Source organism: Phallusia mammillata, chromosome 2 (genome assembly GCF_965637545.1).
Source record: "Phallusia mammillata chromosome 2, kaPhaMamm4.hap1.1, whole genome shotgun sequence".
Classification (NCBI taxonomy): Eukaryota; Metazoa; Chordata; class Ascidiacea; order Phlebobranchia; family Ascidiidae; genus Phallusia; species Phallusia mammillata.
This window is the reverse complement of record NC_137253.1, coordinates 9,019,796-9,045,443: the sequence shown is the minus strand read 5'-3', so window position 1 is coordinate 9,045,443 and position 25,648 is coordinate 9,019,796. Positions and strand designations below refer to the sequence as shown.

General features: G+C 36.7%; 2 protein-coding genes and 1 non-coding gene across 3 annotated transcripts; all 3 read left to right on the top strand.

The window, feature by feature from the left end:
• Nucleotides 1-1,139: 1,139 nt before the first annotated feature.
• Nucleotides 1,140-19,124, top strand: LOC145212931 (uncharacterized). The gene is made up of 23 exons (XM_080081178.1): nucleotides 1,140-1,203; nucleotides 1,615-1,784; nucleotides 3,048-3,169; nucleotides 3,494-3,633; nucleotides 4,122-4,299; nucleotides 5,667-5,734; nucleotides 6,071-6,191; nucleotides 6,731-6,909; nucleotides 7,419-7,568; nucleotides 9,574-9,708; nucleotides 10,217-10,416; nucleotides 12,061-12,122; nucleotides 12,497-12,606; nucleotides 12,899-13,078; nucleotides 13,578-13,754; nucleotides 14,686-14,796; nucleotides 15,094-15,276; nucleotides 15,715-15,856; nucleotides 16,444-16,585; nucleotides 16,995-17,148; nucleotides 17,533-17,693; nucleotides 17,802-17,986; nucleotides 18,493-19,124. The coding sequence occupies exons 1-23, from the start codon at nucleotides 1,140-1,142 to the stop codon at nucleotides 18,692-18,694; spliced, it is 3,336 nt and encodes a 1,111-aa protein (XP_079937304.1). The 3' UTR covers nucleotides 18,695-19,124.
• On the top strand, nucleotides 14,127-14,200 carry Trnas-gga (transfer RNA serine (anticodon GGA)). The gene has a single exon. It is a non-coding gene; the product is annotated as a tRNA-Ser (tRNA).
• On the top strand, nucleotides 18,715-22,639 carry LOC145212930 (glycine cleavage system H protein-like). The gene is made up of 4 exons (XM_080081177.1): nucleotides 18,715-18,816; nucleotides 21,885-21,948; nucleotides 22,311-22,442; nucleotides 22,542-22,639. Exons 1-4 carry the CDS (start codon nucleotides 18,715-18,717, stop codon nucleotides 22,637-22,639), a joined length of 396 nt encoding a protein of 131 aa, XP_079937303.1.
• The last annotated feature ends 3,009 nt before the right edge of the window (nucleotides 22,640-25,648 follow it).

The following is a 25,648-nucleotide window of genomic DNA, read 5'->3' as shown; positions in this document are numbered from 1 at the left end:
TTCAGCCTGGAAATAAAGATTTCCCAAACTTGTGATATATATAATATGAAAGGTGGAAATCGTTGCAACAATGGCAATAGAACAGGGAATGATTTCCAGAATCAATTTATCAGGATTTATAGTCAAATACAAGGCAAAAAGTATAGTTGGAACACGTTTAAAACTGGAATAGAGGTTTTAAATTCTTTTTCTCAAAGTGGTTTAATGACAAAGTTTGAACAATTATTCAATGTACGAATAAGCAGCACACAGAAATTTCAAAACGTTTGATTTCTAATTTCAATTTCCTATAAATCTATATATAGATTTTGGAAAACGCTTTGTATCCAAACTCTGTTTTGTCTGCAAATAAATGTACAGGTTAGTTAAATGTGGTCACTAAGTAAATACCCTGATGAAGGCGACCATATTATGCCTGGCAGCAGCAACAGCTTATAAGTGTGGTTACTGTCTGGAATAAAGCAAACGGCATTTGGCTAATGAAGAAATTAAAATTGTATCCGTTTCACACCTTTACCCAGTTATTAATGAGCTCATTAGATTTCAATTACTCGACCACAACATTGTAACTGGCAGTAATTTGATCAACAACCAATTAACGAACGAAGCTGTTATGACGTTTACCATCCAGACGCCTACGCGCTCGTGTTTGTAACGTCACGATTAGGCCGCCTTCGCATCGACCGAAACCTAGGAAGAAAAAAGCGCGCGAAAAAAGGCGAGGCAAGCAAAACCAGTGAGCACATGGGATAAATGTAAGAAGGGCTTTAAATGCTTGTGGACAAGCTGCTTTGGTGTTACGTGAAGATACCTTGTTTTTATGTACAGCAGGGAAACTAATTCGAGTATACTTGCAAAGCCAAAATTGACAGAAGAATGTAAAGCAGTATGATAACAGCAGGAAGAACTTTTATGCCAGAATATATGTTTGCATCAGTGCAAATGTTTAGCAAGTTCGGGAGTCTTGTTTATTCTGAAATTGATAGTGATTAAAATGGAAAATAAGAATTTTTCAAGCGCCACACCAGCAGGAGCATAATATTAATGCAGTAATTTTTGTCACAGCAGAGATAGTGTAAAACCGATGTGCGTGTAAACTTGTTACTTATAATATAAAAGACTTGTTTCTGCTATACACTATGGAGCATTTCAGTTTGCTGATCAAAATTGTACTTCTTGGATTATACGCGGTTTCGACTCAGGGTAAGTACCGAATATAAACGCCATTGCGATTTAACTTAGTTTATTTTTTAATCATTAGAAGCATCAATGTTTTCTAAAACTAGCAAAAATAACGTACACACATTTTTTTTTAAAAAACTCTCCAATTCGCTTTAAAGGAATTTTTTGTTTAAAGACAAAACTTCTGACAATTTACAAACAGATGTGTAGCAAAGTAATTATGTCGTTGTAAACTTGAATCTTTGTGAATATACTTTTACCATAATAATTATACCATCCTACTAGTTAACATAATGGTAGATAATATTACTGGTGTACGTTCCAATTTCAAAACTTAGCTAGAAATCGACCAAACGGCCTAAACGCAAATAAAAGGTTAAATAATATTTTGTGGTGTTACACAGTTCAAATCAATGGTGTTATTTGCTGCAGGAATCAGATGTTACAGTTGCAACAACGTCGATTCAAATGACAAATGCCGCACTTTGCGATTTTGCCCGGGATCCAACGGTTGTCAAAACGTTGTGCGCTTGGAAAACGGTCAGGTTCGAATCTCAAAAGGCTGCCAGCAATTCTCGGCGTGCGCTGCAAGTAGCAGAGAGGTTCGTGCAAAATTTAGACAGTTTTCTTGATTGTTAAAAAAAAAATACTGGACCCCCCCCCAGCGGTTCCAGATGATACAGGATTGTAAGCGGACCCGAAAATTGGGGCTCTGATCCCTGCCTGAAATTAAAAGCCCCAAACCCGACATGAGTACTTTTTTTAATGAAGACCACATATTGCCCGACAGTCTAAAGCAAAATTTTCTGGATTGAAATTGCGACACAAATGTGGCCGAATCGGGCCCAAATCAAGACAGTTTAAATTTAAACTTAAGTCTAAACCCGTCCCGCTTTAACTACTCTGAGGTGATAGCATTTTAATTGAAAAAAAACTTTGAGTTATATAAGCCGAAGTTAAAATTTACAAGTATATATCTTAAGTTTAAGGCTTATAAAACCAGAGTTGTTATCACAAATACCGAGCTCTCGACTCAGGAAAAACAATCTGATTTCAGCCGCGTTACAAATTGACCTTTTTTATAGCTTACAACCATACTCACGATGATGTTTTCATCTCAAATAGCAGGACAAATTTGTTTACTGCAATAGACATGTGTAATTGAATCCGCCTTTACAACATGTGGTTGCACGTTGTGACTAAACTTCGCAGCTTAAAGGAAAGATGGGGCCCCGGGCAAAATAAAATGTGATTCGCGTTGACAATTTTAACCCTGGATAGCTCAATTTTGTAATCGCCCTTGTTCGGGCTGTAGTGGTTTATTACATTTCTTATCTGTCTGTATCAAAATATTACATTTGTCTGCTAGCCTTTGGGCCAATAAGTGACGACAAGTCATCGTTTTAGAGAAGTGCCCACATTTTTAAGTTTCAAAGAACTTTTAAGCTACCAAACAATGTTGGGAATTTTAAGTTCTACATTTGTCGGGTTTTGAAACTTTTGATTCGGTTGTTTTCGGAAACTATCGTAATTGTTCGGAAAACAGTTCGCCATGCTTGGGAACTAATCGGAAAAAATGTCTTGTTCGGATTTAAACTTTCGAAAACGCGTCTTAACCTAAAAATATTTTGCAGCTACGGCTGATAAAAACCAGCTGTTTAAGTTGTTCACAATCAATGTTGCCTTTAAAGTGTATGTGTAGCTGTGAACAATACTACGTGGATTTTTTATGTTAAAACTTATGTTATTCGCTGCTTACTTTTGTGGTGTGTCGATGATGTACAAGCTGCTTGCAGTGAACATTGATTCCAGGCATTTCTAGCAAGCGGTTTAATCAGCTTAACTCCTTTTTGTCTGGATTACAGAACTCCCGCCAATGCCAACCGGCGGCTAGAAGCGTCCTGACACGAAATTCAATCCCGAAAAATCTTAACCTTCCGCCGAGCCTTTGTCGATCGTGTTGTCGAACTGATAAATGCAATATGAGGTAAAACATAAAATAAATATATATTTTTGCGATAAGTTTTATGAGGTTTGTTTCTGATTATTAAGCAGATAACTCTTATTGTTTCAGTTCGTAAATATATATTTTTATGTGTGATTTTTGTAACCGTGTAAATTTTACCAATAATATAACCAACGCTTCGGAAATAGCTCCACCATCCAACTATAAGACACGAAGCTAAATAAGACATGAAAACTTTATCAAAAGGCTTACTTACGTCCTAAATTAGGGTTTTCCTGTCGTTAACGATACTTACATATAAACACCTTTATTGCATAACGTTAACTCGTGTTTGTTTGTCTTTAGCCCTTACCTAAAGGAAGACAGCGTTTCCAACAAAAAACGAACTCCGTTGACCCCTCCCAAGTGGCGGCCTTTGCAACCAGCCATCCGAGATGTCACCGTCTTTCTGCTTACACCAGACACCGTACTTATTACTTTCACAGGTTTGGCACAATATCTGATTTCAAGATAAAACCTAGTTTCATTTTACGATGAAATTAAACGTGTGTTTCAATAAAGGGTCGCTCATTTTCAGTTTAAGGTGATTTAGTTATATACTTGTGTTTATTTTTTCACTGTACTTTACAGACAAGATCTTTTAAAAATTCTGAACAAACGTTTAGACCGTCCATCTCAGGTGGCGTATTCAATAAATTTTCTTCGTGTCAAGTTACCCAAGCGTCCTGGGTTCGAAACCCGTGAAAAAAAGTTACCCAAACAATTCATTTTTAGATCTCATTAAGTTCTTTACTTTTACAGCACAATTTTGGCAAAAACTGACCATTTCAAGCAACGTCAATTATTAAAAAGTAAACTCTTAAAATCTGTCCCTTTAATGCAAACGTTTAATGAAACAACATAATATAAATATTTTAAGATGTGTATTAAAAACACCAAATTGGTTTTTTCTAATGAAACAATAACTCTTCAGACATAAAGAATCATTCGGCTTCATTCTTCAACGTTCGAGTTCTTCCTCGAAAATCGTCTCTAATCGCTCCAGTGATAGTGAGAAACAACACGATACAAGGAATCAACTTAGACAAAGATCTTCCCCAGGGAACTCTCGCATATCTAGCAAGGGGACTATCTGCTGGGAACAAATACAGGTTAGTTAAGAGATTTTTGACCTTAAAGTTTAATGTGTGCAGCCTGCGGCCCGCGTGCCAAATGCGGCCCATTGATTAAAGGTTTTGCGGCCCGAAGAGACGCTTGGATTTCAAATGTACTGGCAAACGAGTCCAATTTTTTTTTTGAGCAGATCAATCAGCCCAGTGCTATTTTTGTGCGAACTGACAATAATGCGACAAGAATTATATGTGAATTTTATTTGTAGTTGCTAACTCAATAAAGGCATATTTTCCATATACAACAAACCAAAATCACCTTGTGTTATATAAAGGTGCGGCCTGCGATCTAATCATGGCAATTGTATTTGATACCACAGTGACAAAGGTTGCACACCCCTTGGAGGACAAAATGGGACAAAAACATTGTAAAGCCCAAAATTCAATTCTACTTGCAAAAACGTTAAACCGCTTTTATTTGGAAACTATCTGAAAACTGTTGCCAGCGATGCCACTATAATAACGGGAATTAAAGCATGGTTTGTTTTTCTTGACAACAACAAATTGTTACTTGTAACTTAATAACTGCGATTAACCAGTCATTTGGCGTGGGTGGCACTTGACCACCAATCTCGAAATTAGTTTCGCGACGTCACACAATCACGTTGTAATTGCGGTTACTGTCGTGTAAATAATGTCGCTAAAGTGGATCGTAACAATATACTGAGCTCATCCGCTTTAAATTGTCTGAAAAAGGCAAGATATTCTTGTTTAAAAACAATACCTTAACAACAATAGTGTAAAGAACAACAATAAAAGTGTCTGAATTCTTACAACTTTCAATGCATGGCCTATGTAACTTTTGGCGACTGGCCGAAAAAATAACAATGAGTAATATAAGCCAAATAACGCACAGTAAATAAAACCCAAACCTCTATTTTCTGACAATAACTACTAGATCCACTCCGCCAATTTAGTTTAGCTCAGTTTTAACATGCCGTTTTAACAATTTTATAAAAAATTTCGATGTGTTAAATGTTATGATAGCTGTGAGAAATACAAGTTTAAAAGCGTTTTTGGCTTTTTACTTGGGCGTGGTTTCGTAAGTGCTCAATATCAATGCGAAATAAGCTACAGTTTACAGCAAAAACCCGACGAGAAGTTTAATCTTACCGCAAGCACTACGTTGAACATTAAGTTGTGTTATGTGTCTGAATGAATTGAGAAACTGATCTTTGGACTTCACAAGCAGGCTAACGACAACCTGATAGATTCTCTTACTCAAAACAGTTTCATATCTGTTGAAATGCGAAAATCAGATCTTATGCCTAGTATTTCTCTTTTCGTCATGTTTAGAATAAGTTTGTGTTACTCAGGTTGTTAATATTAATATTTTGTTGTTGTTGCAGTATCAGTGTTCGCGCGAGGTTCCAACAATCATTTTACAACAAGAAAATCTTTCATTCCTTCTACACAAGTAAGAACAATATTTTCAATTTTTCTATTTCACGATTTCACTCGTTTGAATTTTTAAATGGTTAACGTAGTTTACGCCACCGATGAACTGGCAACTAAACACATAAATTTACTTGCTATTCCAGAGGTTCTTTTTTCACCAACCTGTAAGTTAAACAAACGTTTGGATTCATTAAATTTCTAGTTTCGCAAAAGCATTATATAGAACTTTACAATAATAATTACGGAAAATTTCTGAGTGTCCGTTGGTTAAGAATCACAGTTGGCATTTTTTGAATTATTATTACACTACAAGTCAGAATTTTAACAGGTTCATGTTTATGACATAATATTTTAGAGCCTCGTCCTCCTAGTTCGATCAAGGTTGTATCTTTCGACACGAAAGCAGTCACCCTGTTTGTTGCCATGTCAAGACCTGGAAACGGTGACCGTGTGGACAACTACGAACTCAGCTACAGGTAAAAACTTCTTTGCGAGGTTTTTAACGTGGTGATCTTGTCTATTGTGTTATAAGGCCTAAGGTACAAGCTTTGGTTCAATTTATCAGACTACGTTTGTGGGTTAAAAAAGCTTTCTATTTTGGTGTGACATATTTTACATACAATGTGGAGTAATAAGTTTAAAAGCCTTGCTTCAAATGTTCGAAAACATAAATTGATCTCTTGTAAGGTTAAGTCACGTTTATGAGTTTATCAAATAAATAGATAGTTTTTTATTGGTTTTGGTAATAGTTGTTCCATATCGGTTGGAGTTATGCACTAGTATTTAAATAAGGTACAATTAAGTAGAATCGATTTTTATCAGTTGTTTCTGTTTTTTTAAGATAATCCCTCTTATTACAGCACTGTAGCTGGTTTGCTTGTTTAACAAAAGCAAAATATTCTATTGGAGCAGTGCAAATGTTTTGTTAAAATGGTAATGCATTCAAATTCCCAACATAAATTTTGAAACATTGAATTTTGGGGTCCACAATTTTAACATTTTAACTTTCTTCTAGACGAGCCGACGACCCTCTATCCCGAGAAATTCGTCTTCCTTCGTTTAACCGACCTGGCCTTCGCATGATCCCTGAACTTACACCAGCCACTGAATATATTTTCAGCGCTTGGACTTCAGTGGGCAACACAGATAAACCTCGAGCTGTGTCAGCCAGAATCAACATCACTGTAACAACAGGTGCTTATTTGTCAGTTTTGGTTTTCAATTTTAAACGGTTTAACTTATATCAAACCAGTCATTTTATCTTGTTATGTTCATTTAATTTGTGCATTTGTATTCCATTTTATTTTTTCAACATGATGCCTTTTATAAACCGTTTTTTTTTGTAAACAATCAGGGTGGTAATGAAGTAAGATCAATACTTCTTATGCATATGTATCAACGTTGAGACTATAGTTTGTTCTCGCCTTGTTTTCAACTTCTGTCAACCCTTTCAATGTTCATAAATTTGTCTTTGAAATATTTGCGAAAATTATTACCTAGATAAGGGTTTTGGTCTATTTAATTTTGTTAACAGTTCGTCCAAACGTACCTTTGCCACTTTTTCGCATTTCGTCGAAGCGTGCCGAAGCTTGTTTTAACTCTCAATTTACGCCGAAAAGCGCATGGTTCTATGTTTATCTTCACAAATTTATTACAAAAAATTTGCAAAGGTAGCCATAGCGACCGATATTTGTTATATCCAGCGGTCCCTGGAATCGTTGAAATTGTCCCTTCGGAACTTCACGCAACAACGATCACTTGGACCTTTCGCGTTCCACTTCACGTCACAGCCAAGACACAGGAAAGATTCATTGTGACGTTGCGTGACGACACAAACGGACGCGTCATCATAGGTAAGTGGATGAGCCGTAGGGCAGATGTTGTTGGTCAATTAATATTGTAATTATGTTGTAGCAAAGTAATGTGCTTGTTACATTTAGACGATTTGTCTGGACTTGTGTTGTTTAGTTGCTGTAAGGAGGTTTCTTTTAGTGGGCGGAATTTTAAAAGTGATGACATTTAATTTTGGATTATTAGTAAACAAATGTTTGTTACTGAGTTACTGGTAAAATTGTAAGCGAGTATCGAGTTAGATCGAGTTTGTAATAGTGATGTACCGAATCGGCTAAATTTCGCTTCTGCCGAAACCGAATATTCGGCGGTTTTGCCGAATAAATTCGGCCGAATTAACCGAATCATTTATGGCGTCACGCGAAGTCGTACGCTACGCGTTTGACATGAAAAAATGTTTATCTACCAGGCAATTAGTGCAGGATAGTTGTGTTTCGTCCTTATTTCAGTTATGTGGGGTTTAAAATTGCCTCAAGCATGATTGGCAAACTGTCAATCAATTAAAAAAAAATTGACTACAGTGGGAAAAACGATAATGTGTTGAAAAAGATATAAATTGACGCGATTTTCGTTAGGTTTTGGCTTTTGAAAGATTGCGTGATACCTTAATAAGCAGAAAAGACACGTTTAACGCTTTAAATTTGTGTTCGTAAAAGATTCGGTTTCGGCCGAATCGCATCAAATTATTCGGCCGAAACTGAATCTTTGCAAAAATGACCGATTCGGCCGAATAAATTCGGCAAACCGAATATTCGGTACATCTCTAGTTTTTAACCCAGCGAGTCCAAATCGAGTTCTAGTTTTGCGTTTTATTATTGGAAAATTAAACTAAAAGCAATAAAAGTTTTGCGTTAAACTGATAAAAAAATAGATAAATAAGTCTTTAATACAAAATACTATTTTTAATAATCCAGTATCTGTAGCTCAGCGTTGCAAAGTTGGCAAATGAGTTGCCATACGCTAGATGTATTGAGGTATGTGGTTACAAACGATACGAGCCGCTTATCGGTGCCAATAGTGACACGTTACACATGTAGGTAAAACGTGGCACGCGCTCAGTGCACGGAAAAAAAACTTCACCAGGTTAACTATCTACACGTTCCTGACAGCACGTGTTGCTATGATGCATAAGGACATTAATCAACATATCGACCCTTAAAGATTCGCAATGAGTGATGACTTTAAAGTTTAACATCCTTATTAGAAACTCCCTTTTCTTAAAAACGATCTATAACGTTTTCACCTAATGAGGCAAAAATGGTCATTTTTCGGTCATGCTCTCGTTTTGGGTGAATTGATTAATGTTTAAATTGCAAACACCGCCATTTTTGTGCTGCACTTCTTGCGGCTAACAAAGCTGTAAATTACAATGCATTGGGACGTTTAGCCGTTTCGGAACTGGCTTCACTAATGTGTAAAGTATCGAAGAAAAGTTGGTTCTAAACGATGTTGCGTATGTTTATTTATCGCTTTAATAATTGCAACATACCTCATTCCTGACTTTGTGCAACAAAATTTAACCCATTTTTATGTCAGCGAACCTTTCTTGTTTAAGCTAAACTTAAAGCTACAGAATTTATCTTCTTTTTTTCTTTTTTCTTGTCTGCACCGATTTAAAGTCACCAACCAGATTGTTCAGTCTGTGATTAATTTGGCCAACAGTAATTTAATTATTAATCAAACTCTATTTAATCTCATAAAAAGTTATTAAATCCAATCATTTCAGGAACACACGTGCTTAGAAAGGAAATTGATTAAAAGAACTTTCCTAAAAGTCTTTTATGAGGGATAAATGATATTTCTTCGTCAACTTAGGGACATATGTGACCAGTATGCATAGACATGCACCACTTGTTAATATTCTAGCATTAATTTTAGTTTTAGGTACCTTGCCTAATCACTTGAACTGATGTACACTGCAGGGCGAACTTATGTACACTACTTTTGTCTTTTTCACGTTTGTTTGAACACTTTGACGAAATTAAAACAAACCGTTTCCCGTTTCAGACACGACTCTTCACCACAAGGCTCGATCGTACACAGCCGAAAATCTGCTGCCGAAAACTACATACACCTTAAGTTTGAAAGCGAACACAGCAGGAAAGGATTCAATTACAGCATACGCTGAACCAACCACAACATGTAAGCGCTTTTTTTAGAATTAAATCTTCAGTAACGAATATAAAGAATAAATTTCCGTAATTAGTAAGTGCAACTTATTATTTGTTACAATTGGTTTAATTTTTAGACACCTAGAATTAGGTACTTATATGCCAAACAATATATCACTGGTGATAATCATTGCACATTTTTTTAGGTCTTGAAAAGATTATCAATTTCAGTATCCTAATAAGGACCATTATCGTCATATACTTATTCATGGAAAACCTTTAATAACAATTACAATATTTACATTTTTGTTCAAGTAAATGTAATTTTACTTCCAAGTTTCACGCATTTATATTCAACTTAAAATCGCAAGAGCGTCCTATTCTATATTACTGATAAAAAGGTGGTAGCCTAATACACATCAGCTTTTTGTAAGTTGAAGTAATCGGTCCATTTTCTGGCATTTGGTTCAACTTAATAAACACATTTTGTAAGCAAATAACAAACTTTTTAAGTATGTTAACCGGATTATTTCCAACAGTGATGCGGTGCTACAGTTGTTATGACGCCAAGTCACGTGACGAATGTGACCAATGGGTGGAGTGCTCACCGGAGGCCAGTGGTTGTCTGAACGAGATTCGAAAACATGGAATCACAAACACCATAGAATTTCATCCAGCGATGTACAGAGCAACCTTAGTTTGCAAACAACCAAATGCTTGCAAGGATAACGAAAAACAAGTAAGTTATGTTAAGAGTCGCTGAGACAGTGGCGAAGAATACAACTTTAGTCAAAAATGTTTTGGTGGGCAAAAAATGTTGTGACTTTATATAGGTTGGTCCAAACTATAAAGAACCGAGTTATGCGACCCCAAATGTGGATTTTGTGTGAAAGGTGGACCCTTCCCCCATACCTCTTTGCGCCAATTGCGTTGAGTAGAGAAAGTTTTTAGTTTAGTCTAGTTTTTATCAAACAAAGTTGGTGCCAGAGTTGAGACGATACCAAACGCGACACAAATATCAACAATGAGACAACTCCTTGCGGCTACAAAGTCGTTACATTTTGTTATATCACTCAAGACTATTGAGAAAAAATATTTGTGCATAAAAGCACTGGAAGTTCGGCCCTTTGGTTAAAATTACCAGAGGGGGTAAATTTAAACCGCCGTTTAATACGCCAAAAAAGTCGTGTTCAGGTAAAACACCACAAAACTTAGATCAGGGGTGGCCAACCGGTCAAAGCCTAAGAGCCACATTCTTTACTGTGTTTCCACAAAGAGCCACATTATGCACACGGGCACACATGTTCGTTGCCTCGTCCCTTCCTCACACACAGAGACCTGTACTTAGCCAGATTTATTCTAAATGTCGCACACCAACATATTAACGACACAATTTGACTTGTACAGACCGCGTGCCAGTAATTTTCAACAATAAATGGTTTGCACTGTTATTCACACAAAACACCCATTTCAACAACACCCACAAGCAAAAACATATGAATTAAAATATGCGCTTTTTTCTCATTCTATCAATAACGTGCGGTGAGATTTATGTCTGATGAATTACTAAGACCTTATTTCTCTCCCATTTTAAAGGCTAACTTAACAAAAATTGTTTACTCAAAAGATCTTCCCTGCTGAGAAACTTTGCGTATTTTCATCTAACGCGCATGCGCCCTAAACTTAGGCGCCGAGTTTTACAAAAATGCCAAGTGGCGAAACTAAATTCATTGCGACGTCACTAATGCATTCACCACCAACAATCGCTCAATTCAAACCGAAGAGAAACTGCCCATAAAATATAACGTTCGTCATAACCTGAAAAACAACGGATTGAAGCATTATTTATTTTGGAACGCATTTGTTGTAAATATTGCTGTTGCTTTGTGTCTCATTTGCATTGTACGCAACAATGAGCAAGCATTTATTGTTCAACAATTGAATATATGCCATCATAATCAAGGCATTATTGCCACATAAGGTTGCTGTTTTAAGGCATGGTCTGTGGCCATACCGATAATAAGTTTGTTTAAAAGCAAAATTGTTAAAGCTTTACTTTACATTTAACGATTTTTGTACCATGTCGCTACATACTAACCAAAATATACACAGTGCCCCCAAACTTCGACAACGACGTAAGAGCCGCATAAAACCAGGCGAAGAGCCGCATGCGGCTCGCGAGCCGCGGGTTGGCCACCCCTGACTTAGATAATAACGTTTTTGGTTTGTTTCTTGTTGCACGCTCAAAAAAAGTATTTTGTGTCATAATCATCCATCTGCGGCTTTTTTAAACAGCGGCGTACAAAGTATTATTTTCTACTTTTGTGGCATTGCTCCAAATTTATCGCATAATAAAACTTAAAGATGACATTTTTTTGTACAGAACTTGACCACTCAATGCAACCCAGACCGAAATCGTAACGTTGATCCACCAGATGTTTGCAGGTTAGTACAATATTCAAGGTAAAAGTGACATTGTTCCAATGAATAACTAAATAACCAACTACTGATCTGTAACCATGCAGTGCTCTTTCACATATTTTGTACCTTTTTTTGCAATTGCTAATCCCATTCATATCACATTACTCAAACATTTCAACAAAGCTCTTGTCATCATTTAAGTCTAAATCATGTATTCTAAGTTGTTGATTCCAATCACGGGACGAAAAAACTTAAACTAAGTAATGTGTTCTATGTGTGTAAGCCGATCGCTGGTCTGCACGATCGCCACCGCTTTACGGCCGATACCAATTACAAAAGTATTTGCAGTAAAGGTTACAAAACCATTTACTGACATTTTGAAAACTGTGTTTTTGCAGATGCTGCTGCGAAGGAGATTTATGCAACGGACCCGGAAGTATTTGTGGTGACGTACTTGGCTGGCTTGATCCATTCAGATCACCGGAAATCGTTACTATGCCAACTGCAGGTACAATGAAACCCTTCGGTTTAATGCCAAGATTACGTACTTATCTTGGTATTAAAATAAGTAAAAAACTGTATTAAACTGAAGTAAATTACCTTTGCTTGTTGTAGTATAGGTATACCTCATTATTTCCTACCCATTTGACCATTCAAAACTGCCAACATCTGGGCCTATAGCGTAACTTTTGTGTTTTGTATTTATCATTGTTTTTGAACAATTTTGCCCTATCTCCACTTACTAATATCCACTCAGGTACAATTTTCCAGAAAACAGTCATTCTTGTCTTATTTTTCAGTTTACTGTCCTGAGCATGGCGAACTTCTCAACGGGTACGTGGCTTGCTCGCAAGGCCGGGAAATCGGATCCAACTGTTCTTTTACTTGTGACGAGGGTTTCTACGTGTCAGGTGATGACGACGTCACGTGTCAAGAGGGCGGGCAGTGGACTGCAGAAATGCCGGAATGCATCCAAATCAGTGAGTGTTTTTTTGTTGACAACCGTTTTTTTGCCATAGCAAAACAGTTTGACTTTAAACTGTACATGTAATGTTTTATTGTTTGTTCTATCTAAAAGATTCCTAGAATTCTTGCCCATTGTTTTCCGGTCGCAATCTCAAAATAAAGCATTGTGACATTTGCCTAATATGGCAAGCGTAAATAAATCCGCAACGCGAATTGCGTTCAAGTGAATTTAATCCACATGTAACCACAAAATGCACACAAAAATACTTTTAACCAACGGCTGCTTTAATGGCGACACCAAGTGGTTAAATTAGTGGGTGAAGTTTGTTAGACAAATCATCACAACGATATTTTAATTTTTTACGTGGTACATGTTTACAATGAAGTGTTGTTTCAATGGCTACGCCAAGTGGTTGTGTTACTCATTTCAATTTGTTAGACAAATTACCACACCGTATATTTACGTGGAACCTAGCACCCGCAGAAATCAATAGATTTTATCCAATTTGACAGGGTCATGTGAACCAATCGACGATGAAGGAATGATTTTGAAATGCACCAAAGAGTTTAATGGCGGTTCCTACTGCAAACTATCCTGTGTACCGGGTTATCTAAATACAGGAGTGTCCAATCTACGATGTTCTAGATCAGGAAAGTGGAGTCAACCCAAGCCCGCCTGTCTACAAATCGGTAAGTCGTGATTGCAGCGTACTTAATCCGATTCCTATGGCTTCAAAGCGCTGGGCTGTTGCGAAATGCCAGCTTAAGGCCTCTGTGTCGCTTTTGGCTTTGCTATTCGCTTTTTTGGTAATGGTTGCGAGGCTTTGAGCCAGACGAGGTTACGTTTGGCATGTAAAACGGCTTGACCTTTACAGAGCAGATAAGGAATTACAAATATCTGTGAATACGTCATGCTTAGACTGCGTTTTCGCTATTTTATAGTATTATTGCATTAAAAGTAGTAACCTACATTAAAAATGTGCAATATCGTCAGCTGACATGTGCAGGATATGAGGCAGGCAACGGTGCTTGTGATTCGACTTTCGGCGGATTCTCCACTGAGCCTGTGTAGCTCAGTTGGTAGAGCGCGAGTCCCGGAAAGACTCCTGTCGTGGGTTCGAATCCCACCGCAGGCTAGATTTTTCTAGCCTACGCCTTGCCATATGGTGGTGAATGCTTGGTGACCGGCTGATTCGGTATGGCGCCTTCAATGGGCCTGGCGTACTGTGATTTATCGTCATCATCTTACAAATAATCCTGTAAGTTTGTTACAATACTGTCTTAAGTATTTGAGCACACTATGGAATGGTGAAAAATGGACATTTTAACATGTGCAATGCAGTTTGGGATTTTTCACAACCAGCCATATTCGTTTATTCAATCTATTGCATTTATCATACCACGACTCTATGAATAACTCAGAAATAATACTTCTTAGTACATATGTTGAAGGCGCCATACTGAATGAAGCCGCTCACCCTTTTCCATCAAGGCATATGCTAGAAAAATCTTACCTGCGGTGGGATTCGAACCCACGACAGGAGACTAGTTTTTTATATATTTTACATAAAGCTTCGTGGCTGATGCATATTTCACGCTTGGTGATAATCCATTTGCACAGATGATTGCCAGCCTGACCCCTGCATGAACGGCGGCCATTGCCACGATCTCATAAACGACTTTGAATGTGAGTGCATGCCTGGATGGCTGGGGAAGATTTGCGACGAAGAAGGTTAGTTTTTTTACATAAAATTTGCTCTTTGTGAGCATAATAATTTGCTTTGCTTTGCGACTTCTCCCAAAGGTTTGTGTATCTTTGAGTAGCATGTAGGTTTATAAGTAAAAAATATTTAAGTTAAGGAAGGCCCCCAAAACATAGTTGTTCTGCAAAAATAAATACATTAAAGTTTTTCTTTCAGCAAAATAATAATGTTAATTTTTAAGACACTTTAATTATTATTTCTGTTTATTGTGAACTAATAAGCACTTTTTCACAAAACCTGTGTTAGCAAAAGCAATTTCTTTCTAGTCTTTTGTGAGATGTTGGAAGCCCCTGAAAACGGTTTGCTGCAGTGCACAAACAACAACCGTTACGGATCCCGATGTAGATACGCTTGCTCTGAAGGTTACGAACAGCACGGACCTCAGTACACAAGATGCATGCCAGATGGCTACTGGTCTTCATACGAGCCCACTCGTTGTGTAGTTAAAAGTAAGTGATATAGGGTCATGATTGTCGTAAGTTGCATTCCTTACCAGCATTGCCTGTAGCCATGCCCAAAAGTGACATGGTTTTGCGAATATAGGCGGGCTGGTTAGGATTTTGGGATAGTCGAGTGCGGTTTCGGGCCTGTTTGGCTTGCATAAGACGTAAGTGGCTTTTAAGTTTCAAGTGGTTTAGGCTTGATACAGGGCTTGCTATATTATTTTTGCGTGCTTAATCAGCACTTCGTGTTTGATGGTCGGGATACATAAATAATGTTGTTGGAAGTTTCACCTCAAAAAATTACAAACACACAGATTACCGAACGTAGAAAAAGCATTGCAAATACGCTTTTTGGGACGCAATCTCTGTGTCTTTTTATGCAAAATGTTACAGGTAAAAGTATATTTTGTTAACATCTATATTAATTAGCAGCATTTTTTTTAGATTGTCCCGTTCCACCTCTTCGACTAGTCAACGGAGGAACTGCGAACTGCACAGGATACAAAATCGGTGATACTTGTGATTTCCATTGCCCCTCTGGTCTTGCAGTCGCTGGTGGTCCGGATCGCATCACTTGTCAGCGAGAGTAAGTTAAACATCTTCTGTACTGAATAACCCCACAAAGACACGTTCCTTTCTTGAGATTTATATCAAAATTCTAAACCTTTTCTTGAGATTTAAGTAAATCGTTGCGATCAAACGACACTTTGATTTTTGAAACTTTTAATCCATTCACCAATTTGCGTTTTGTTATTTTCTAAATCTAGTTTTAAGTGTCGCCAGGTGTCACATTAAAGTGTCATAGAGTAAGTAAAACGTCTTCTGTACGAAGAAAACACTTAGTGCATGAAAGTTAACCCCCGTGTTTCCACAAAGACAATATGGTTTAGTCAGTAGATTTTCAAATTTCTCTACACGTTTTTATGAAATGTAAATTGCAATAACGTTTCAAATCAGACAAATTGTTGCTGTTTAGTAAAGAGTCTGTACAAAAGACAATTGCCTTTTCCCAATGCTATAAGTAAAAACCCTGTAGCGTTAAAACCTCCCATTTTTAACCCATAGGTTACCAATTTGCCGACCGGTTTTTCAAAAGCTAGCAGGCTTTAAAAATGACACATTTAAAAAAATTGAGACAACTGATAGCTAATTGGAAATCTTTTTTTTCAACAGTCAAACTTGGACAGACAAGGTGCCCTGTTGCGACCTCCCGTGTCCACCTCATGCTCTCGTGGATCTTTTGTTCCTCCTCGACTCATCCTCATCAGTGGGAAGAAAAAACTGGAGGAGGCTCATCGACTTTACTCTCACACTGGTTAGTAGCAACTCCTGAACATTTCATTCAAACATTCCGATCAATCGCTGTCAATTCAAACTTTGTAAACGATTTTTCCCATTGAGTGGCCTCCTAGAATAGACAACGGCTTTACAACAGAGCTTACGTAAGAAGATCACTTCTATCGAACAAAATTGCATGGTCGTTTAATACCTGTTGTAGTCGACCTGTATACATTTTGTCAAGAATTTTTTTAAAGAAAACCTAATTGTTATTTATAGTTTACACGCAACTTCACAAAAAAATACGAATTACACACTTCTGAGTTCAATCTAACCTGTTGTAGAATTACCGAATCAGACGCATAAAATAGTTTTGCTGCATTAGTTGTGACTAGTTCCCTTTACAAGGGTTCGTAGAGTAACTAAACAAGTTATTTTATGTCCAGCTTGACTCGTTCGTGATTGGACCAGACGATATGCGAGTGGGAGTGGCAAGATATAACAGGCGATTCGACAAGAGGAACGAGATTCTAGTTGGAGACTACACAGGTGTTAACGAGCTGCGTAAAAAGTTGAAGAAAATTCCGTACAATGGTGGAGGTAAGCGAGAACCTAAAAAGCCTCAATTACGGCTACACAAAATGGTAACTTAGTTTCAACAAATCTACATGGACAGGGCCTTATGCAAATATACATATTTTTTTAATTTAAACAGACTAAATCGTTTTCCATTTTTTTTCAAATTGATACACTTTGGTCGATGGAAAAATATAAAAGCTCTATTAAAGGTGTATATTCTTAAAAGTTAGATACAACACTTTTGAACCTGGTCATTAGGCTTTTAAATGGCCTAAAAAGCCCAAACCAATACTATTTCAAACGATTTGAAAACCAGGCCTGTTTATATTTATATTTTACGTCACCCACACAAAATTCTATAAAGACTAAATACAAAAAAGTTAAATTTGTTTATCACAATTTCAGGGACATTGACTGGTAAAGCATTATGGCATCTTCACAACGACAGTCTCAATGCCCCTGGCAACCGTCCAAACGTCCCGGATGTAATTGTCGTCATTACTGACGGCATGGCAACGGACAACGTCAAAAAGGCCGCGCAAGCCATCAAGGGACGGGGCGCAAAAGTAATAAAAGTTATGATATTTTTTGCCTTATATGAAACAATAAACTCAAGTAAGGTGTCAAATCTGCCAAAAAAACACAAACTAAAAAGTTTTTTGGGGCTTTTGCAGATATATGTTGTGGGTGTAGTGAACAAGTTCAAGCGAATGAACATGGACCAGTTGCGAGACATTTCATCGGGCGAGGATTATCTTAGAATCATTGATGAAGGTTACAAGCAGTTGGCTCGCGATCTCACTGGTCGACTGACCAAGGACGTTTGCTGGTTGCCATGCAACGTAAAATACGAACAAAGGTAATGCAATGATTTCGTAGTTGTTAGTTTTTAGGCCTTATTTTCTGCATTAATTAGGACAGTAGTTTCTAACGTTGGACGTCTATTTCACAAAAAATAATTATATTTTTATGAAGGGGTGATTAATAGTGACCGAAACGGCTTGTTTAGAATCCTAATTGTTGATGTTTGTTACGGTTTATTGTTTCATGAATGTCATATATTTTGAATGTCAAATATTTTAACAGTTGGCTGTTTGCCTTTCGGTTCTGTTAATAACATTTTGGAAAAAAATAATAAAAAAGTGTAAAATTTAGGCCTAGGTACTGAAATGAAAAGTTTCAGAAACTCTGGATAGCATGTTTGCATAAAAACAATATCTTTCTGCAAACCTTATCTTCAAACAGCTTGCTAAAAAGTTCTGAACAAAAAAGTTGATCGTCGGGTTTTTGTTAGTTTTGTTTTCAGTGATATTTAAGCGGTTTAGCTTTTGCTTCATTAAGTAACGCTTCTGTTGCTTTTTGCAGGGAGTTATACAATCGCCAACGAATGTTGCAGGCGCAAGAAGAAGACGCCGACTTCTGGGCTCAACTAGATCGCAGTGGGACCCAGCCACAGGTGCAGGGGCAACCAATACCCACACGGGAAAGTCCAGGGGGCGCAGGAGAAAACCGCAATTTCGTGGAGACAAATTCGCAAACAGGACCGGTTCGAAAATCGGCCACCTAACGTGTTAAACATGACAAAATATGACTCTAAATGTGACTAAAGTTGATCTGGCCGAAGGCGAAAGTATTGTGAATATCTTGCAAAACTGTGAATCGTTCAAGAGCGTATATTACAATGTACAGGTTCAACATTTTAGTGTGGCAAAGTGCACTGCAACGAACATCCCCAGGTGATTTTCAGTTTTGAAAAACACACTGCTTTTTGGCGTACTACAAAGCAATGAACATACCATTAATAAGTGCAATGTGCGAAGTTTATGTAAACAACTAAGTTCCATGTATGTCTTTCTTAAAGAAGTTGCTTTTCAACGTCAGACCGTTTGAACTGACGTTTATTTTCTGTTACATTGTTTTTTTCTCCTTGTGTATTTTTGTACGTTGAAAAGTCAAGTTCGAACATGTTTCGTTTTGTACATTAACGGTTTATCCAATAAAAAATCAAAAGAAACAAATTTCTGCAACATTTTAGTTTAATTCAGACCAGACCAAAAAAGAGGCACGAAAACCATTTTAAAACTGAAACAATCCGAAAAGGGTTTTTACAAAAAACGTGTCAAAATTTTGAGATTTTGATTCCTGTCTTAACCGCTTTAGTTTGGCAGGAGCCGGAAACCGGTCAAAACCAGTTTGAATCTGATTCTGGAATATTTCGGTGAAAACCCACTCAAAACCGGAGTTTTCTGTAATTACAAATTGTTACTACAAATACAAAAAAAAAACGGATTCGAGTCGGAAGGGCAAGCGTAAACCGGGTAGAAACTCAAAAAGCAAACACTTAGGACAAAAGCAATCGAATTAACGAAAGCACAAGATTTAGTTGACAATTGCAATCAGCCAAGATTGCATCTTTTTACTGGATCCATAATTGTTATATTATTCTGATTGAAACACTATCCACGTATCTGTTAACAAGTTTATTGACGAATATAATAGCCAAAATAGACAAAAAAGCGAGATGCTATATTATTAAAACGTATCGGCAAATGCTTTTCTACCAACATTTATTTACGTCTTGCGCCGCGAAACGCATGACTGGGTCTAATAGTTTTCCATTCAGTTATTGTTATTTTATTCTGCTGGTTTTGTTTTCACTCAAAGTTGCGAATAGGCCTATAACATACATAAGTTATAAGTTGAAAAACTAAGCGAAGATGTAATGTTTTCAAACCTGGTTTAAAAAGTCAAAGAGGTCATGTCGCACATGTTCAGAATCAATTTATTTCCCAATAAATTGGTGTCAGACTTTTAAGGTTCTTGACTGCCTGAATGTTGAGGAATTATTAGTTTATGTTGCAAACTGTGGTTTATATGTCGGTATTAATATCCGATCAATTAATGGACTGTGATCATGCTTTACACCTGTAAAAAATGAGAGAAATGAAATTAAAACTAAATCAAGAAACTTTTTAAACCATTCTTCTAAATTTTTGTAAATACCTTTGCGTGTTTGTTTAATATCCTGTTTCACCCTTGGTTTCACCACCATAATTTTGTGGCCTGGCTGTAATCAGCGTGCTAGATTAGTTGGTGCGACATTTTCTTTCTGTTAAAACTAAACGTTTGAGTTTAAATAAAATTATTAGCATAGACATGTTTTAAAGGAATAGTTTGGTTTAATTTGAAGCAGAAAACCATATTCAATATTGGCCGTCTGCATTTTTAGGTTCAGGTAGTTGTGAACTTTTATGTAGAAGAGTCAACAACAACGAATTCAGCTACGTCGGAATAATTACCTCGAAACAATATCACAAAATCAACAGCAGCAAACCTTGCATGGAAATTGAATAAGTTTAAGCCAAACTATTCTTTTCTCTCTGCTGCTCCTAACAAACGACAGTACCCCAAGATGGATCCACTAACCGATACGGCTTGTGTCTTGTCCCAAGATGCACTGATGAGACCATGATCAAACAGCAATGGATTAATGCTTTAATTGCTTCCGTTTTCTTATTTGAATCCGAACTTGCTTAAAAATTCCGCGCGGAGTGCGTTTTGGTCAGTTTTAGCCTCCAACAGAACCTCTAAACCGGTTTAAACCAGAATTTAAAACAAGAAATTTTGACCCGATATTCTATAAAACCCTAAGGCTATAGCCTTTACATTTTTTCGAATTTTGGGAGTCAAAAAATCCAGGAAAAATCCGGTTTTCGGTTGGTTTTTGCCGGAATATTCCAGCTTCAAACTGGTTCTGGTCGGTCTTAGCCTCCTACCGAACCTCCAAACCGGTTTAAACTGGAATCGAAACCAAGAAATTTTTACCCCATTTTCGAAAAAAACCCTAAGGCTATAGCCTTTCCGTTTTTACGATTTTCAGGGGTCAAAATATATTTAAGAAAAATCCTGTTTTTGGTGGGTTTTCACCGGAAAATTCCAGTTTCAAACTGGTTTAGACCGGTTTCTGCCTCCTACCGAACTTCCAAACCGGATTTGAAGAGACAAAATTTTGACCCGATTTTTGAAAAAACGCTATGAGCCTTTCCGTTTTTTCGATTTTCAGGGGTCAAAAAATTCAAGAAAAATCCGGTTTTCGGTGAGTTTTCGCCGAAATATTCCAGTTTCAAACTGGTTTAGACCGGTTTCTTCCTCCTACCGAACCTTCAAACCGGTTTAAACCGGATTTGAAGAGACGCAATTTTGGTCCCATTTTTTGAAAAAACCCTAAGCCTTTCCGTTTTTTCGATTTTCAGGGGTCAAAAAATTTAAGATTAATCCGGTTTTCGGGGACAGGATAATTAAACGTCTTTGGTGCAAAATTTGCGCATGTATACCGAAAAAATTGGCGTGCAAAAAAAATTGTTTAAAAAAAATCGCGCGTGCACCTGCCACATTCTGCAGACTGAGAAATTGGTGTTAATATTCTCCACTGCATTTTGTCATTATTGTCACAACTTTGTGGACACCGGATACTCAGTTATTTCTTGTTTTTGTCGGATGTTGGGTTTTGTTTTTAGGAATTTATTTTTCTGACTCCAACTTATGGGTTAAGGAATTATATGAGGACATTGTCCGCATCGGCATAACTGACTATTAACAGGTAACTACATTAATTGTTATTGTGGCTCAGTTGTGTGTTTGCTAATTAAAAAATATATTTTTGTTTATTTCTGTTATAATGATGCTTTTACAGTTCATTTAACAAAAATACTGCTTCGGTGTATTTAGTAGATATAAAAAAATATGTTTGTATTCAGGATAAGTTTGTTAATGTTGAGTACGTTGATCCTCCAGATCTTGTTTTTGTCTACACGAAAAACGGTAAACTCTTCAATTATAACTAGGGTTCCTTACCGGAAATATCTCGACGGGAAATTCCCAAAATTTCGGCAAAAATTACGTTCCCGAATTCCGGTAAATTTGTTTCAAATCGGTTAGGATCCCGGGATTATCGGGAAAAAAATTTTTCCCGATCCTGCGTATTAAAAAATCCGGAAAATATAGAAACTCTTATAATAACCTATAACTTAAGTTGTAATTTGTAAATTTTAAAACAAAGTTGTGTTGAAAACACAGAAGTGATTACATACATAAAATAGATTGGTTTGTTTAATATGGTGCCTAAATATATATCTTTTCCGTTAAATGCATTTATTGTAAAAGGTTTTCAAACTTATATTTAGATCCATTTTCATACCTTGAAAATAAGTCAAAAGCGAAAGACTTATATATGCCCGTATCGGGAAGAATTTGGGACATTTACTATGACCTTGAAAATAGTCCGAAACTTGTCAATGAAGAAGCATTTGAAGGAGGTAAAAGTTATGTTGAGAATGTACAGTTTCCATACAATGTTCAAAATGTAATCAGCATGAATAACAAGCAATAAACCTACTTTGCAATGTTTTTTGTAGGTTGGATTGCAGAAGTGAAGTTGAGCAATTCTTCTGAATTAAACAGTTTGATGACCAAAACAGCCTATGATCAGATGATATCAGACTTAGCTGAATAGATCATTGTTGATTTTGTGACTTACATCAACAGTACAATTGTGCTTGAAAAAGGATTACTGCAAATTAAACTACTTCTGATTTCACATGTGCTTTGATTTTTTTATCTGGTTTTCACAAAATGTTTGACTTTTTTGTCTTTGAAATGTTTATTTCTGAGCACGGTAAACAAAATTTATAAATACTATTACCTGATTGCCTTGGACGTTCAGTGTTTATGCCAATCGTCTAAAAAAAAATTTAAAAACAATTAAAAAATCTGAAACAAGATCTTTCTCTAAAACTTATGCCCAGTTCCTGAAAGATTCTTGGCGGAACTAAATTGAATTATAATTCTTACTTGAAACGAATTAATGTTGTTTTCTAACTGTTACTTTTTGCCTGAAACGTAATAAATGATTTTTTGATCCCGATATTAGTTGCAAAAGGTCAGTTGTGTTGAATTATGCGACTTCCATGTGCTTTTACGTCTAGGATACCCTTCAATAGAATTAAACTGAAATTTATAGCAGTTTGGGTAATAAACAATTTTATGTTGAGATAAGTTTCAAAGCGGAAAAGAAAACTTAGTTGTAAACAAGCGGCTTCCACAGAACACACGCCGACGTGGTTCTGTGACGCAGGTGGTTTGTCAGACAGCGTGACATGTGGGAAGTTCCCTAAAGTGTAATTGGTTTCTCCCGCCTACGCCATTGTGCTACATATGATTCTGTTTTGTTCGCGTTGTGTCACAAAGCAACAAGTCGTACAGTATGAGATTCGTTCAATCAGTTAGGCTGTCACCTGCCTGAACATGGCTTCGTTTAGTTCGTTGATTTTTACTCAGATAACATGGAGCAGTAACAGGATTGTGGCCATAGACTTGCAGGCGGTTCATGTTGACGAATTGAAAGTTGAGGCAGAACCTAGAATTGTTGACCAGTTAAAGTTGGTATTCAAGTCAAGAGCTTTCGACAAGCAAGTGACGACACAGATAACTAGATTTGTAAATTTTCAAGCCCCTCCAACAGTTATTTTGACCGTTGGTGATGAAACCGAAACTTCGTTGAAGTTTATGAAAGGCACTCTGGACTCTATGGAGCAAACACTACCTGATGACTTACTTTTGGCCAATTTTAATTTAAACTTAGAAAGGCTAGACAGCGAAGACGGAGACATGCCTTTAACTGACAAGTTGTCACCACATACAGACTTCAACAAGTTGTCTTTGCAATGGGTCCAACGCAATTTTCAACACTTTAAACAAAATCTTACAGTTCAAAGGTTTAGTGAAGTTACTGGTGCTTCATATATTCCATCACTTTGCCCACATCTTGACGGAAACAAGTACGATAGATTAGTGTTCTTGCATTCTGAAGCATCAGGTCTACAAACAAGACGAATTACTGAAATTTGTATGGTGTCAATATCACAGAGACAACTTCTGTCAGTCGAAAAGGGAACAATTCCACCAGATTGCGACATTTTGAATCTTGTCGTAAACCCACAAGCCGAGATTAACGACGAAGCTACAAAACGGTCGAAACTCACGCAAGTTCAAATAAATCGAAGTGCAAAACAGTCGTTTGACTCTGCAACTGCTTCCTTAATTGAGGATTTCCTGTTGCGTTATCCCACTTGTTGTTTGGTAGCTCATGCAGGGAATGTGTACGATTTTGATCTACTTGAAGAACATTTGAAGGAGTATGATTCAATTTGGAAAAGAATCTCCAGCATATCGACGTTGGATACCCGCAATGCCTTTTGCAAGCAAGGATTTTTAGAACCCAGAACTTTAAAGGCATTGCATCAGCGCTTTTTCAATGATCGACCGTTTGTGGACGACGGCACTGCAAAATTCGACGTGTTCCGTTTAATAGAAATTGTAAATTGTGTCCCAGAGATTGTTACTACGTCGAAAAAAATCCCTTTGTATAACGCTAGCCCCAGAAATATGTACTAGTAGTTTTTTTCTTATCTTGTATCTTATAAGTTGTGTAAGTACTTTAAGCATTAAGTTATCGTTTTCAATTTTTCAATGTTACATTGTATTGATTTATATTAAAAGTTTGTTGTTTAAATAAACGCACCAATGTAACTTAGTTCTCTTGTTTTTTTTTACATATCACATCAGTTATGTTTTGTTTCAATCATTTCTCTAACAAAAGCAAAACCCCCAGTTGAACATTAGGATTGAAACTGTTCTATCACGTACTAAAATCCTTATGAGAAAATTGATGTTTGTGAGAAGAGGCAACACTGGTTACTAAGCATTGCTAACACAGTTTAACATAACTCAATAAACGTCACTTCCCAACCGTGTGTTTTAAATACGCACTGCAACCTGACGTCATTTGTCTGCTTACTGCGTCAAGCAAAAGTTCCCGAATCATTCTTTCTAGTAGCGCAATCAATGACCAATGTCTGTGTTCCAAAAAATGTGCCTTTAACCTTTTTCCTGCCGTGGTTCCTTAAATGGAACGTACTTTTGAAAGTTGCGTAAAAGTCTTGATTTAATTCGAAATTTGATTTTTGTCACCTGCGTGTGCTGAACTAGTCCAGTTTCATTCGAGAGTCTGATAGACAACTTTTAATCTTCCTTATAGTGTTAAAAGTTTAAATTTGTAAACTAGGTAAAATCACTGTTTTTTTCTAATGTACATTTTGAGGCCTGAAATAACCAAATAGCAATCTGACTGGGGGATTTGACAGCAGGATATTCTTCAGCATCCACAAAGGTTTGTATGTACTCAATATTTGAATATGATTTACTGCTAAAAAAATTTGAAATGAAGAATATTAAAAATATGTTCCATTTATAAAACATTGGTGGTTCACCATCAAAAAAATGAAATATGATTACTTTTATAATTAATATATGTTGCGCTATTTTATCAATACCAGTTGTTGCTAGAACTGTTTTGCTTCAGCCAAAGAATATGTGTTGTATATGTTTTACTCAATTTATTTTTTTAGAACATGGATCCTCAAACATTTTATGGAAGAAAGACAACAAAAGTTTCAACAATGGC

Bases quoted from the DNA above. Each gene is read 5' to 3' on its own strand.
- LOC145212931 (XM_080081178.1), top strand. From the start codon at position 1,140: ATGGAGCATTTCAGTTTGCTGATCAAAATTGTACTTCTTGGATTATAC. The intron at 13,755-14,685 runs GTAAGTCGTGAT...CCATTTGCACAG, and splicing joins GCCCGCCTGTCTACAAATCG to ATGATTGCCAGCCTGACCCC. The intron at 15,857-16,443 runs GTAAGTTAAACA...TTTTTTCAACAG, and splicing joins CGCATCACTTGTCAGCGAGA to TCAAACTTGGACAGACAAGG.
- LOC145212930 (XM_080081177.1), top strand. From the start codon at position 18,715: ATGACTCTAAATGTGACTAAAGTTGATCTGGCCGAAGGCGAAAGTATT. The intron at 21,949-22,310 runs GTAAACTCTTCA...ACTTATATTTAG, and splicing joins TTTTGTCTACACGAAAAACG to ATCCATTTTCATACCTTGAA. The intron at 22,443-22,541 runs GTAAAAGTTATG...TGTTTTTTGTAG, and splicing joins TGAAGAAGCATTTGAAGGAG to GTTGGATTGCAGAAGTGAAG.